The sequence below is a fragment of the Xenopus laevis genome, chromosome 5L (assembly GCF_017654675.1).
Source record: "Xenopus laevis strain J_2021 chromosome 5L, Xenopus_laevis_v10.1, whole genome shotgun sequence".
NCBI lineage: Eukaryota > Metazoa > Chordata > Amphibia > Anura > Pipidae > Xenopus > Xenopus laevis.
Genome location: NC_054379.1, coordinates 109,047,802 through 109,064,120, shown reverse-complemented (window position 1 = coordinate 109,064,120; position 16,319 = coordinate 109,047,802). Strand labels below are relative to the sequence as shown.

Sequence of the window (16,319 nt, the reverse complement as noted above, 5' to 3'; positions counted from 1 at the left end):
CTAGTCTAGTGCAGTAAAGATATAATTTACTAATCCTGTGGTTACAATTGCTGGAGCCCTGAAAGGTTCAACATCACCCTCTTTAGGACCTATCCATTGAGCACTAGCTACAGTTGGGATTTGAGTGCAGAATATGCAGAATTCAAGGCATGATGTAATCATAGCACTAGGAGCAATATACATCACCGTATTTAATGTCTGCTATATGCAGATAAGTGCACTGCTCTCCTTACTTGCTCATCTGAATAATGCACAAGGTTGGCAGCATCCAAAGGCTGCCCATTGCCTGTTTTTTATGGTTTTATGGATACAGGACTATATACAGGACTGTACTTATAAGGAGGAGTAGCTCCTTGCACTAGATTATGTGAACACAGTATAATATATATGCTGTGTATGGGTACTTGCATCAATACAGGCTCTTCTATATCTGAGCCTTGCACCAATTTCTCTGAATAAGGTATAAGGTGGCAATTACTAGTTACACAGAGGCAACGGATTCACAGAATGTCTAGCTGCCTTGAGAAGGTGTTATTTCCAGGATTCTTTGTGCATGTTTTCCATGCAACTGATGCATTGCATTATAGCATAATTTAAATTGCCACATGGAAAATGACATAATTAGCACCCTCACTGATGGAAGCAAAACACAAATGCAACTTGCACTCAACTTGCACACAATTTACCAGTAAGGACATAAGTTATTTTCTATATTGGTACTGCACACAAGTTCCAGTCCACTCTACTTGTCAACATTATGTTGGATTTCTGGAAAATAATCATGTACTGTGAGCCATATTACCTAGTATGTTTAAAAAAATTAATATTCTAATTCTCTCCTCATTTGTGTGACATCCTGTCTCTGTTTATTTTAGATGCCATACCACCTTATATTTCTGGTAACAATACCATCCAGGCTTTCATGAATCAAACAGTCACTGTGCAATACGCTTCCAATGGGACAGGAGTCACTTTTGCTGCAGATTCCCCATATAAAGATATCAACATAACCTGTAAGTGATGATATCAAATAGTAATAGTATACAAGATAATATTATACAAAATATTACATGTTAAACCCATGTATGTATGAAAATATCAATAGGGATTCTGCTTTTGATATTTACCAAATTATTTATCATATTTTTTCATACAGCAAATGGCTCTCTGACTTGGACTCCAACAATTACTGAGGGATTCACCTTTCAGCTAGTAGCTACGGATTCACAGAACTTTTCTTCAGCCTTGATGCTAAAGTTTGTAGTCTGTAATTGTCGTTTGGCAAGTGAATGTGGCTACAATCAAACAACTACAGTCAAGAATACTTCTCTGTCTGTACGTATGAGAAATTAAATTCAGAGGCGTAATCTAATGTTAAAGATCTAACACTGAACAATGAAACAATGAAAGGGTATATATATATATATATAATGAAGGCAGCATTCCTTTACCCATTTTACTCCATGCTTGGTAATATATAGTATGTATCAGTCTTGTGTTTTAGTGTTGTACCCCTGATTTAATTGCACAACCAGTGGAAGATTGTTTCTTCATAAATGAATAAAACAATTGTGCTAATTATATTTGCTAAACAGATTGCAAGTTGCAGCTGCACCGGCAATTACAGCGGGACATTCTGTCAGACTCCTCCAAACCGCTGTGCTCAGGGATGTTACGCTAATGTATCATGTGACAATACTACTGGCTGTGGAAAATGTCCTGTGGGCCTTACTGGTGATGGGCTGCATTGCAAAGGTAAGTAATATTATGTCCAAATGCCTACTGAAATCACTTTCGACTATAATCAAACCAAACAAAAATGTACTGTTTTTGTTTCTACTTTGTTTTATTTTTCCTTTTTTTTCTTGAAATGGAAGTGGCAGTGTTTTATATAAAATGGAGTTTGTCCTCCCTCTGCTGCTCTTACAGCCTAAATTTTTTATTTTTAATCTAGTACAGTTATGCAGCAAAGTTAACTGTTTTGCCCCAGCTAAATCCATGCTATAAATTTGCCTATATGTCTAATCTGTGCTAAATGAATAGTTTAGGTCACGGCTCTGGATTATCATGCTGAAACAGGAGACATCTTTCCTTCAACCATTGCCACCCATTAGGAAGCATGGATTTATCAAGAATGGCATTGTATTTTCTGGTATTAGGATTTCCTTCCACTGGAACCAGATAGTCAGACAGCCTTGAATCATAATTAAACTTGCACCATATAACTCTTTAACTCTTTTATAAGCTTTGAAATTCCACATTTGTTAACCATTTTCAGCATTTTTTGAGAACATTTAAAAGAATACTAGAGAATTGCAAAGGCTTTATTTGCAATAAAACAGTAAACTTTACTTTCCTTTAGGAAGAACTTTCATTTAACAAAAACCCTCTGCAAATATGTATAAGAAAGACACTGGTGTGTGCTAAAAATATTTAGAAAAAGCAGAACTGAGTAACAGGTTAATAAAAAACAAACATTGATATTGGCTTCTTAAAAGTTGATATATATATACTGTATATACTTTATGTACAATGAAGGGTGTGTAGAATTTAGATCATCTAATCAAGATCTAGTTTTAGTTTATTGATAGGAGATACAATTTCAGTGGATCTATACTGTATCTCTGTGTACATGTCTATTGTGAAAGCATGTTTACTTGGCTTTTTTCTTCCTCTCTAGATATAGATGAATGCTCTCTGCCTAACATTTGTTCACCAAATGCCATATGTGTAAATACCTTGCAGAGTTATTACTGCAGCTGCAAACCAGGGTTTACTGGTAAGTTTTTACATGTACATTTGTTCTTAAATAGCTCAACTTCTGAAAGCTTAGTGAGAATGCTGGGAAAGGTATTTTTAATTTTAGGTTGTTGGTACTTCATTAAAGGACACGGGAATGTAAATTGATTGTGGTTGTCAATGCTTAGCCCCTACCAGAAAATTCATTCACTAAAAATTAGTGTACCAGCAATATCTTGCTTACCTTTTCCAGGCTGCCCTCCACATGCTTTTATTTGGTCTGAAATAGGTATACCTGGAAAAGAAAAGCAACATGGTGGTACAGAATAGCTACTTTTGTCCCCTGGACAGTGAGCTTTTTTTCTAAAAGGAGCACTGGGCCAAAGAAGATTTTTTGCTACTGAATTAATTGGCACCCTTTTGCCTTTCTTTGTACTTTACAGGTGAACTAAACCCCTAATGTGAAAACCCCCATTCACTACTCTCCATAGTGCCTATTCCCTGATTCCTCCCCACATTCGCGAAAAATGTGTTCCTAATTATGAATCTCACGTATACATTCAGAGTAGCACAGCGAAGCTCAAGTGCACCATCTTCCGCATCTTCGGGTTTTCTTCTGATCCTCTTAATTTTCTTTGGCCATTTATGGAGTTTCCGTCGATCACCGAACTTTGCTCTAACTGCGCACAAGCCAAATAGCTTAGTGTCGGTGGTTCCTTCCTGAAAAAGACCAAAGATATGGAAGATGGCGCCCTTGAGCTCTGCTGCACTACTCTGTATGGATAAGTGAGAATCACAATTAGTGACACGTTTTTCACTAATGCACTATATGAGGAGGAAGCAGGGGGGCACTATAGAGGGTAGCGGATGGGGCTTTTCACATTGGGGTGGTTTAGTTATCCTTTAAATTGTAGATTTTTGCTTCACATACAGATGTTCAAATTTAGAAAAAAAGAGTGCAACAAATATTAATTGATTAAATTAGTATTCAATAATAAAATGAATTCCTCATACTAATTGTGTATTAAATTGCACTTAGGTAATGGATCCTTCTGTAATGATATTAATGAATGTGATAAGAATCCATGTGATACTAATGCTGTATGCAACAACACCCAAGGAAATTACACATGTGCCTGTAAGACTGGATTTACAGGTAAGTAATAAAACATTTTCCCAGTTGTCCAATCTAAAACTCTATAGGATTAATTTACTAAAAAAATATAAAGTGGCACATGAAACAATATAGGCATAACAAATACTAATGAATCTAATTATTATTTAATAATAACATTCATTCCTCATTTTAATTGTGTATTACATTGCACTTAGGTAATGGATTCTTCTGTAATGATACTAATGAATGTGATAAGAATCCATGTGATACTAATGCTGTGTGCAACAACACCCAAGGAAATTACACATGTACCTGTAAGACTGGATTTACAGGTAAGTAATAAAACAGTTCCACAGTTGTCCAATCTAAAACTCTATAGGATTAATTTACTAAAAAATATAAAGTGGCATATGAAACAATATAGGCTCAATTCCCATGATTTTTTTACCTACAAGGGAACATTTTCTCCAGGGTAAAATCACAAGCTGCAATTAGGCTTAAAACTGAGTGTCTGCTGTGTAGAGGTGGCAGGTGGGCAGAATATGGGCATACATGCTATTAGTGATTCAACTAGAACAAACCAATTGCACATATATATATATATATATATATATATATAAATGTGTTACAAAACACTGCTCTTAATGCCAGCTGCACAAAATATGAAGGAAGTTACAATTGTTCCTGTAACCAAGGATATTCAGATCAGTGCCCTAGGCAACCCGGCGACCATCCCACCCCTCCCCTGGCTTTTGAATGGTGTGTTGCCAATTACTTATTTCTTGGTGTCCATGGCTTGGAAGTTTTTCCTTTTTTACTCTACTGCTTATCGCTGAAAAAATTTGAAAATTCGAATATCAAAATTCCTCATGTACTGTCTCTTTAAAAATTTACAACTTTGACCATTCGCCATCTAAAACCTGTCAAATTGCTGTCTTAGCCTATGGGGGACCTCCTAGAACCTATTTGGAGTCAATTGGTGGACTTTGAAAAATCTAAGTTATTTTGGGGGGAAAACTTTGATTAAAATTCAATCGAATGTGCTATTACTTTGATTCATACAATTCGAATTCGGCTGAATACGGACCAATTCGATTGAAAACGGACCTATTCGGCCAAAAAAAACCTTTGACTTAATTTCGGTTGGTCTTTTTGAATTTCGAAGTTTTTAAATATTGATAAATATGCCCCTTAGCTTGGCGTAGAAAGTGCAGTTGTGTTTAATTTTTTATTATTTATGGTTTTTTATTTAACTTTTTATAATTGCATCAATCTAGTTGCTAGGGTCCAATTTAACCTAGCAACCATGCATGTAACAGCTCAGAATGCCAGGTTACCAACTAAACTATTACATTTGGTTACATCAGGGCAGATTTATCAAAGGTCGAGGTGAATTTTCGAATGAAAAAAATTCAAGCTATTTTTTGTGTACATAGGGAATAGTCTAAATTCAATTTGAATTTGAAAAAAAATTAGAAAATTTGAATATCGAAATTTATCACGTACTGTCTCTTTAAAAATTTGACTTCGACCATTCGCCATCTAAAACCTGCTGACTTGTTGTTTTAGCCTATGGGGGACCTCCTAGAACCTATTTGGAGTCAAATGTGGACTTTGAAAAATCAAAGTTTTTTTTGGGAAAAACTTTGAATCAAATTCAATCGAATGCGCTATTCCTTTGATTCGGACAATAAGAATTCGTCTGAATACGGACCTATTCGATCGAAAACAGACCTATTCAAACCAAAAAAAACTTTGACTCAATTTCGGTTGGTCTTTTTAAATTTGAATTTCCAAGTTTTTTCAATTCGAAATCTACCCCTAGTTGTTGCTTTGTTTTTTGTAGCAACGGTTTCTTCACCTACAGAGTATACCTCTAGAGAAACATTTGAAACTTGCCATACTGTCTGCCACTAAGTTAAGGGCTCTTACACATGAGCGTTTTTACCTGCGGGGGAGGGGAGCGCAGGAATAGACGCATTTAATTATTTCAAATGGGGCTGTACTCACACAGGCGCATGTAGGCGCCGAACACAGGTTGAGACGCAACATGCTGCATTTTTTCTGCGTTCGGCGCCTACATGCGCCTGTGTGAGTACAGCCCCATTTGATAATAATTAAATGCGTCTATTCCTGCGCTCCCCTGCGGCTGAACGCCGAAAAACGGAACGCAGGGGAGCGCAGGTAAAACGCTCATGTGTAAGAGCCCTAAATGCGAACCTCCTGACTGTCAGCAGTGATATAGACAGTGCTTGGTTGCAGAATTCACATTAAAGCATTTTCAGACTGATAACTGCCTGTACCAGTAGTGTTAGGTGATTTCTAAAGAAAGGGGAAATAGTTTGTGACGTACAGTACATCTATCACTCCTAGACATCACATTCAGTTAAAAGCAAAACTAAGAGGCCCTGACACTGGCTGATAAATACCCCCTAAAATGCTGCTATATGGCAAAATTTATAGTGAATAAAATACCCCCTCTTGTAAATTATAAGGATATTATAAATTACCGAGGAGTTTCATGACCATATAAAAACACGAGGATGAAGGATGAGTGTTTTTATACAGGTCATGGAACTCCGAGGTAACTTCTAATATCCTCATATTTTACAACTGGGGGTACTTTATTTATTATAATACACAAGTTTCAGTGAGCCATGTGACAGAAATGACATCAGAACTCACCGTTTATAACTGATGACATCAGAACTCACCGTTTATAAGGAAATAATTTATCCTTTAACCAATTATATATCTCTTGATATAATATTTCTATTTTTGTCCTTTTTGCCTGTGCAGCCTATTCTGTTTAATTCTCTATTCTTTTATTGAATTAGGCGATGGATTTTCTTGTGTTGATTTCAATGAATGTACCAATGCAAGTATTTGCATAAGTAATGCAACCTGTGAGAACAGTGCAGGAAGCTACACATGTCGCTGCAAGAATGGATTTACAGGTAAAATTCATATTCAGTAATATTATTATATATTATCTATATTATATATTTCATTTAGATCAACATCTGGATATAACAGACCATACATTCTTTTGTCTGAAATCTGTTCAATATTACCCCATTAAAATGATCAAAGAAACTTAAGGAAACCCAGTTATTGGAAAGGCTAACTAAACATTCATTTATTATGCAATTATTATTATATACATGGTGAAATAATTATGTTGGTTGTTATTGGCAGGAAATGGTACTGTCTGTACATGTGATTTTTGTGAATCAAATTATTGCTTGAACGGTGGGACCTGCAAAAGAGAAGGAGAGAAATGTACCCAAACGTGCAGCTGCAAATCAGCATTTAGTGGAAGCAGATGTGAAACACTACAACAAGAATTCTCTGCACAGTTTGTATCTGGTAATTACATGACATGCTGAATCAATTATATGTATAAAATGTGTTCCATGCTTTTATTTTTGAAATGGCAAATATTCTGCTGTATAGATTGTTGCCTAGTAACAGAAAGGTTTAGGGAATAAGGAATAATACTACTATTCTACTGGTTCTTGTATACATCCAGGATAACCCATTTTTTAAATATTCCTTCAATCTTCTCTGAAGAAAGTTACTGGCTGATTTTCTACAGGGGAATGCAGGGGGAAATGCCAGTGTGAAAGAGCTAACACTTTATAAAACATTAAAAAATAAAATAGGAGCAAAATTCCAGAAAAAAATGTGAATTTTGTTTGTACTGTATAGCTACTTCTTTTTTTTTTTTTACTTGTTTTCAATCTGTATGAATTTATTAATGCTACATATTTTCACTCTAGGTGTACCAAAGAGAACTGTGCGTATTTATTTTAATCCATATGGACCCACCAATGAGAAAGAAGCTACAGGAAATGTATGTATTTCCATGCTTTTCTTTGTCATTTAAATCCGTGCTGAAATCTACAACGTAGAGAGAGCAGAAAAAATATTGGCAACACCCAGAGAAGGAGGGCCTGCATTTTTAGAACTGAATAAAAAATGCTGAAAAGCAGCTCTTTAATATGTGAATCTCTAAGGCAACACAGCCGAATATATGGGGCCTGAATTCCAAATAGGCAAAACTGTTTAGTGGATCATGTGTGAAATACACCTATTGCAAAAATCATTTAAACACTTGTCGTTACTTTCTATTTTCTCTAATTTACTTGTGACCTGGTTGCAAATGCAGAGTCATTAAAAGGCACAGAATCATAAAGAGAGATATTGTTTTTAAAAAATAGTGGCAGTAGGTGGCATGATATTGGAAGGGAGAATGAGAGAAGGAAGTGCTTTACCAGGAAGAAGCTTTGATGAATATATAATATAATTTAATGCCATCCTATTTCAACATATATTATATTAGTCTGGGACTAAGTGCAAGTTCAAAAGGAACAGAGTGTTCTAATGTTGCTCTGCTCAGGAAAGAGATCTTAAAGGGCATGTAAAGTCTAAAATAGAATAAGGCTAGAAATGCTGTATTTTGTATACTAAATATAAACATGAACTTACTGCACCACAAGCCTAATCAAACAAATAATTTATGCTTTCAAAGTTGGCTACAGGCGGTCATCATCTTGTAACTTTGTTAAACATCTTTGCAAGACTAAGACTGTTCACATGCTCAGTGTGGTCTGGGCTGCTTAAGATGGCCATAGACGCAAAGATCCGATCGTACGAATCGTGGATTCGTACGATTTTCGGACCATGTGTGGAGAGTCCCGACATTTTTCGTCCGTCGGAGATCGGTCGTTTGGTCGATCGGACAGGTTAGAAAATTTCTGTCGCCTGCCGATAATATCTCTTGTATTAATATCTCTTGTAATATCTCTTGTAATAAAAGTATTGCCGATCGTACGATTTTCAGTGGGAGACTGTCACTAGTGTTGTCAGACATAAGTATCGTACGATTGCTGTCAGGGGCAGAACATTGGGTGATCTGTTCTTATTTGATCGGAATGGTAAAGACTTTGATCTGAATGGTTAGTGGAGGGTCGGGAGATGGGAAAGTCCGATCGTACGTTGATTCGTACGATCGGATCTTTGCGTCTATGGCCAGCTTTAGTGATCGTCATAAATTCTGCATGGCTGGGAAGTAAGACTGGGGCTCCCCCTGCTGTTCATAAGTATGATTGTTTCCCTGCTCAGCAGTATCCTTTAAGTAAGATAAAATACTTATATAGTATATAGTACAGAATAAAAATAGCATGCTGTGCTACACATCCCGTCACTATAACAAAGCTGTAGGGGATACCAAAATTGCAGCTCTCCAGGGCTCTAAAAGGAAAGGTATCGTTTTATGGATCAGTTATACATGGAATATTTAATTTTTTTAGTTACTTTATTAATAAATAAATTAATAAAATTGCAGAGTGAGAATAGCAAATACAATATAGATTTGTAATTTGTACTTTGATTACTGCACTTGCTGTTGTAATTGGCCTCCGTATATTATACAATACGAATTGGGACTACTAACTAACATTTTTAAAAAACAAGTCTCCTTTGACCACTGATTTGTCTTTATTCTGTTCATTCTTTGTAGGTTTCTCAGTACATAAACAGTACCCGTTTTGCACAGTTTAACAACTTGAGTGATTTCACTGCACCAAGGTAAGCCCTTTCTCTCTCCTTTTTTTAAACATCTGCATCTTAATAGTGAACCAGTTATGCAGTGGTATACATGCACATATGAATAAACACACAGTAACAAAGATTAAGTGGAATGTGTTGTGTCACAAAAGAAAGGAGGACCCTGATTAAAAAAGCATCATTAATATAAATAAGTATCATTATTTGACACATTGTTGGTAAACAATAGTTTATTCATGGCACAACACTGGATTCATATTCAACACTCTGACATGAGTTTTGGCACTGTTTTTTTTTCTAGCAATGCTAACAACGACAAGAAGAATTTGTCACACATCACAGCTGAATTTCGATATGATACAAACCGGACAGTAATTAATTATCTGAATAACGAGTTGGTGAAAGAGATGCAGCAAGCGCTTAATACTACAAATTCAAGTAGCACTAGCCGGGCAACCACACTGTCAATTTATAATGATGTGGAAAGTAGAAACTTTTGTAAGTATTTTACTGTATAACCATCTGCTTTCAATCAAATGTACTGTATGAACTCAAATTAAATTGGTCTTTTTGCTGGTTTTTGGAAGCTCCGTGTTATGGAAGGACAATCTCACATAGAGACCGTTTTAAGCAAGTGATTCTATTTTTTTCTAACACTATTGGGTGTATTTAACGTTTTTAGTAAACTTAAGATATGGTGATTCAAAATACAGAAAAAAACCTTATCCAGAAAACCACAGGTCTCAAGCACTCTGAATCACACAATTTCATACGTGTACCATATTGTAACGTCCAGTTCCTCTTTTGCTCTTCTGCCTTTATTTGTACCAGTCTTCTTTATATTAGTTCTCTGCTCAATTAATTTTCAAATACCCCTCTACCCTTCTGTATTTTTCTCCTATATTTTTTTTCCTTTTAATTTGCTTTTCTAACCACGTTTTTCCTCCTTATTGCAGTTTTCTTTTTTTTTCTTTTTTAATATGTCAATCAATATTGTTTCCAACCTCACTTTATTTGCTCTCCTTCTTTTCTCTTCTTTTTTTCCTTCTGCCCTTCTTTGCCTTTCTCTTTTTCTTTTTTTTAACACCCCTGTTTTTTCCCTTTCTTCCTGAGCTAACACTACAGGTCAAATATGTGAAGGTGACCAAGTGCCGATCAGCTAGGCTCTCGGTCTCAATACAATACCCCCCGCCACTGGTGTAAAAGTAACTGTGCCAACAAATAATTACTAAAAGAAAGCCACAGAGCAGAAATTGCTGCAAATCAGTGTTTATTCAAACATTATAGATCACTGACTCTCTGTTTTAGAGCACAGTGATATGTGGCTACCATTCTGTGTTTTGCAGTGCTTTATTCATGACGAGTGAGCAGGAGGTGGAACATAGGCACCCCATCCCACTCCCTAAAGTGTCACCCAGAAGTGTCTTCTGAAGTTAGAAAACTTCAGAAGACAGGCTGCAACAAGGTCCCTCATATATCCCTTGATGCCATGCTGTGAATAAAACATGAATAAAAGTGTGCTGAGACCCTTCGGGTACCTTATAGTGGAATTCTGATCGTAAAAATCTGAGAGACCTATTTTTCATGCCACATCACCACTGTGGAAAAGTGGCATATTTAATAATGGACTGATTTTCAAAGGTTTGTGTAAAAAGCCAATATAAATAGAAGCAGCCATTTAAAAACACTATGGGAAAATATTCATTTCATCCATTGTGTTTTTTTTCCACAATTTTTTTTCTGCTGCTTGAATTTTTTTTAATGTATTACACGAGGTCTTAAGTGGTTTAAAATAATGGGATCAAATTTTTTAATATAAAGAAAATGCACACACTTTGATAAATTTGCCATTTATTTAAGACAGATTTTTACATTGTTTTACACAGTATGATAAAGAAGCCCTGTGTGTATAGTATACTTGGAGCGCCCACATTAGAAACTGCATGTAAGGTGTCTCATGTAGAAACCATTTGGCCTTGTGCTGTGTGAAAATGTGCAAGGAAGTTTTTAATATGATTTATGGTTTCCTTAGCGACTCTGGAGCAACTGCAAAATATGACTGTCTGCGATGCTGGTGATTATAGTGGCGGTTACATTGTGGATGAAAACTTTAGATGTGTTTCAAGGTGTATTGGTTATTGCCACAATGAAGGACAATGCACACTGCTATTGAGTGGACCTTTCTGCAAGTAAGTGAATGGGTGTATTTACGTTACATTATTATTATTATAATTAATGCAGAAGTCCCAGAATATTTCACAGTGCGGTACATTTAGTGTCAATTGCCCATGACCCCTACACATGATGTATCAGATGTATCTGGTTTTTGGCAAAGCAGATCCCTTCAGCTTGAGAAACATCACATCACAGAACCTCTATGTGATGTGATGTTTCTCAAGCTGAAGGGATCTGCTTTGCCAAAAACCAGATACTGTACGTCTGAAGATGAAGAATGAAGTACTTTTTAGGAAAGTTATGATAGTTTAAGTGGCCTATATTGGCATAAGAATAAAGTTTTTATCGATACAGAAATAAACAGGATAATAAGCATTTATGACCCCTATCAGCATTCTGTGCAACATACCAATATAATGGCAAACAGGCAAAATGCACTATATACCATTCCTCTATCATGACATTAACTGCATCCTACATCTTTTTTTATGACAGCTGTACCTCCTTCACCATGTACACCGTCACTGGGAAGCAATGTGACAATCTCTCCATGAACCTGAATGCTTTCTTTGGTATATTATTTGGAGCTTTGGCATTCCTTTTCCTCCTTATGTTGGGCATTGGATTAGCTATCTTCTACTGTCGCCGGAATCATAATAAAGATGATACAGAAAGGTGGGTTACTATAGCAGAAGCATCTTATGAACATCTTATCAAAATTGTATAGCAAACCCGTATAACAAAAGAATGAGTTATGAGGGGTTACTTATGAAGTCCCCAGATGCAAGTGATAGGGCACTAAAGGTGGCAAAATTGTTCCCCTTAGTACTTATTCTGTAAGTACTTGCGCCTGTGGGAAGTCACCATAGGACAGGGAGCAAAGAACTTGGTAGCTTGTATCTGTTTTTATGATAATTGTTACATTAAAAAATGTAATTTGTTACTTTTCAGAAAAAGGTGTTGAAGAAAAAGAGAAAGATACTGCGGGTCATTTATAAAGTTTGCGCAGAGCATATTTATTACAAATAAATTGCCACAAATGGCTCGCAAATGAGACGGGTGTTTGTGTGAGTGTGCCCACTGTGCGAGGTTGATGTGCACAAAAATAACATTGACAGTAACTTAAATTTGCAATTTGCAAAACTGTTTGGCCAATATTTTGTCTGCCACCAAAGTCGTGGCGTAATTCAAACGCAGAGTCTGCACCTAAATATTCACAATTTGCGATTTATGCCATATTTAAAAAGCTCTTATAGACATTCGCAGTGTGGAAAAAAAAATCGCAATTCTGTTTGCACACTCTTATTCAGCTTTATAAATGTAAAAGGACAAATATATTTAGTGCGAACCAAACTGCACTGCGTGGAGTTTATAAATGAGCCCCACTGATTTCAGTACCAATTCAAATTTAAATAATTGAAACCCTTTCATTAACTTATAGTTGACAGTTGCTTTGAATAAACTTTTATTATGCAAAATGCTATTATTTTTACTCAGTGTGTAGTTTTTCCTTCAAGTGCCTTTGACAGTCATCACTGGAGCTCATTTATCAACACTGGGCAAATTTGCCCATGGGCAGTTACTCATAGCAACAAATCGGGGATTAGCTTTTTAAAGCCAGCTGCAAGTAGAACAATGGATGTAGCAATTAAATTGGTTGTCATGGGTTACTGCCCATGGGCAAATTTCCCTGGTGTTGGTAAATTACCCCCACTGAGTCTTGTCAAGATACAAGCAGATTCCTTTAATTTGGGGGATGAGTATGTGCACCGTTGGGTTGTACTTTAAATAAAAGTGACTTTTTTTCCTTTTGTTATTGCTGCAGAATGTTCCCGACTACATTTAGTACAAAAAGATCTCCATTTTCCAGTAAGTTCTAGAAACTTTTTCACCATCTCCTATGACGCGTATTCATTCAGTGCCTGTGTGTCCTACATGTATTTACACTGCTTTATTCACCCTTTTATAGGCTTTACTACCCTGAAAGAATCCAATATACCAGTAATGTCCACTAATACAAGAAATGAACCCCACCTGGTTAGCTGGAAACCTCATCTGGAGAAAGTTGGCAGCTTTTCTGAGGTATGTATATTGCCTACAGTTCCATCTTTTGTGATTGTCTGTGAGCAACATTGAATTTAATCATTTATCAATGCTGATACCTGAATCAATAAATCACAATGTGGTTGATTGCTTTGTTGCAAATCACGTGGGGAGAAAGTATTCCAGCAATTATTTGTAGTTGATTGTTAATAGATGGTTAAAAACAAAGGTATAATTATACCTGCTGTAGTACACATAGTAGAACCAAGGGGTCATGTCACACCAGGGTTGGGTAGGAACTTGCACATAGATGGACACTTGAGAACCTGGTGTTGGTGTCATTACCTTTTACCTTGCAGAAGGAGGGAGAACCTGCAATCATTGTCCTAACATTTCATTCATAGGTTTTCATAATAAATGTTTCTCCAGTCCCCAAAAACTGACTTTACTGCTCCTTCTAGTGTTCATTAGAGGAAAGGCATGTATCAGAAAAAAATGAAAAAGAAAATTGCAGAACAGAGAAGTGAGGCAAGGGTGAATGAAATATGAGAGAAGGGCAGAATATATAAGAAGGTGAAATAAAGCATTAAAAGAAGGGCACAGAAGATAATCTGAAGTAATAAAACGTTTAGGATTACAATAGATATACTATATAAAGGCAGTATATTTAGAACACGCTTACGTGTATGTGATGGATTTTGTAAGGGTGTGCAACATTTAATACTTTGAAATTGGCAAGTGGAAAAAGTAAGAAAACAAGAGAGAAACAGGTTACAAGTGGAATGCATTAAGAAGGTTAAGTAGAAAACACAAACAATAATAAACTAATGGACTACTATTAGTATTACTGCCAACCTGCTCAAATACTGTTTTCCTTTAGTAAATATTTACTCCTGCAGCTGAACTAGAAATAATTTTTTGATGTAAACACTATGCACCATGAAGCACCATGAAGCTATTTGGCCCGAGGGATTCTATAACTAACCAAGATCCGTCTATGGACTGCTCTGCTGGATCATTGATTAGATGATTCATAATACAGTGGGGGATCTCCAGCTTGCATGGCTTCCATTTTGACAAATGAAGTGTAGTGACTGGCTAAAGCTGGCCATACATAGGGAGATTTGCTCATTTGGTGATGTAGCCAAATAAGCAGATCTCTCCCTGATATGCCCACCTTGAGGTAGGTGATATCAGGCTGATCCGTATGTGCGGTCAGATTGAGGGCCGCACCAAAGAACCTTGATCCGATTTTTAAAACCAACCGATCGACATCTGGCTTACTTCCGGCCAGATATCGATCTGAGAAGCCCTCATACACTGTCCAATAAGCTGCCTACTTAATATGTCAGCAGTTTATATCTGCCCATGTATAGGAACCTTTAATTGTTCTTCAGTGTAGACCACATACATTCAGACTGAGGATCATACAATTTCACTTAATAATGACCAAGTTAAACAAAGCAGCTTGCCTTTAAAACTCTTCTAATGTTTAATAGTTCTATAACACACTTGAGAAGAAGGGGGGTTGGTTGCCCCTGATACAGTTGCAGAAATTTCAGTAAACACTTCATTTCAGCCTACGCTTCACATAAAGATCATCTTGTTTCTTTTTTTTTTGTATATTTTTCCAGGTGAAGATAAAAAGACCGGATATAAAAACCTGAACAGCTGCTTTATAGAAAAAACGTTTACGTCAATGAAGTTTTACCTGGTTTACTAAAACTGAGATATCCAATGATTGTGTCCTATGCTTTGATTCAAAGTCAAATATACATGGCAATTGCCTCTTCCTCTATAAGTAATAAATGCACTTTTACTTTATGATAAAGATAACATTTATTTATTACGCCCTGTTTAAGAGCAACAATCGTGGCCAGCAGCATCTGTGTACTTATTTGTTATATTCTTAAGAACAAATTTAATTTGATAAATTATCGCTGTCTTTGTCTTATTTTGCTAGTGTTTACATAATGACCAGTGCAATGTAGGGAGAGTGTCAGGATAGTCATATAAGTTATAACGACTGCCGTATAATTACTATTACTGAACAAGCCTTACTGTACACCATATGCCTTTCTACTTTCTTATCACTTGATACTTTAAGAGAAATTATCTTTTACAGATTTATTTTGACATACCTCAGGTTTAAAACAAAATCCCTTTTGCACGATTTATGTACTTTTTTTAAAAAAAACAAAGAATATATTTTTATATCAGCTTTTAAAGATTATGGTTCTGGAGATATTTTTATTTTGATCTGTCGCTAAAAGGTTTATTAATTTATCAAGTTGCAAGCATTGTAAAATAAAAAAAAATAAGTCTATGCTTTAGGATGAGATATGTTTATGGTTAAACATTAATGATTCTCTATTTAATCTTATTTATGTTACTAAAATTTTAATAAAATTATTTTCCTGCACATTAAATAAAGGGGTTTCTTTATTTCTTTGCCTAGATGAATGTGAGCTGCAATGCTTGCTGTTCATTATCATTGTTCCGATATCATTTTCAACAAGCTGTCAACAACAATGTTTTAGCACAAATGAGTACATGGTAATAAGCAGTGGTTGTACAAATGCTTTTAACTCAGTGACCCATTGCACTAGGAGCACTAATAAAGCACTATGTGCATAGTACCAGACCACACTGGAAGGGTGCCATAGACAAAGCT

General features: G+C 35.9%; 1 protein-coding gene across 2 annotated transcripts in view; it reads left to right on the top strand.

Moving 5' to 3' along the window:
* LOC108716955 overlaps positions 1 to 16,074 on the top strand; it is a 93,615-nt gene extending 77,541 nt beyond the window's left edge. The window contains exons 61-76 of one of the 2 annotated variants that reach the window (XM_041563246.1): positions 876 to 1,013; positions 1,157 to 1,335; positions 1,596 to 1,755; positions 2,681 to 2,779; positions 3,779 to 3,895; positions 4,072 to 4,188; positions 6,694 to 6,813; positions 7,055 to 7,225; positions 7,639 to 7,712; positions 9,381 to 9,448; positions 9,729 to 9,925; positions 11,460 to 11,616; positions 12,098 to 12,277; positions 13,428 to 13,471; positions 13,572 to 13,684; positions 15,280 to 16,074. In XM_041563246.1, coding sequence (XP_041419180.1) covers positions 876 to 1,013; positions 1,157 to 1,335; positions 1,596 to 1,755; positions 2,681 to 2,779; positions 3,779 to 3,895; positions 4,072 to 4,188; positions 6,694 to 6,813; positions 7,055 to 7,225; positions 7,639 to 7,712; positions 9,381 to 9,448; positions 9,729 to 9,925; positions 11,460 to 11,616; positions 12,098 to 12,277; positions 13,428 to 13,471; positions 13,572 to 13,684; positions 15,280 to 15,312 — 1,967 coding nt within the window. In that variant the 3' untranslated portion in view covers positions 15,313 to 16,074. The remainder of the gene's footprint in view (positions 1 to 875; positions 1,014 to 1,156; positions 1,336 to 1,595; positions 1,756 to 2,680; positions 2,780 to 3,778; positions 3,896 to 4,071; positions 4,189 to 6,693; positions 6,814 to 7,054; positions 7,226 to 7,638; positions 7,713 to 9,380; positions 9,449 to 9,728; positions 9,926 to 11,459; positions 11,617 to 12,097; positions 12,278 to 13,427; positions 13,472 to 13,571; positions 13,685 to 15,279) is intronic. The other variant, XM_041563247.1, reaches the window with a different exon arrangement.
* Positions 16,075 to 16,319: the final 245 nt, after the last annotated feature.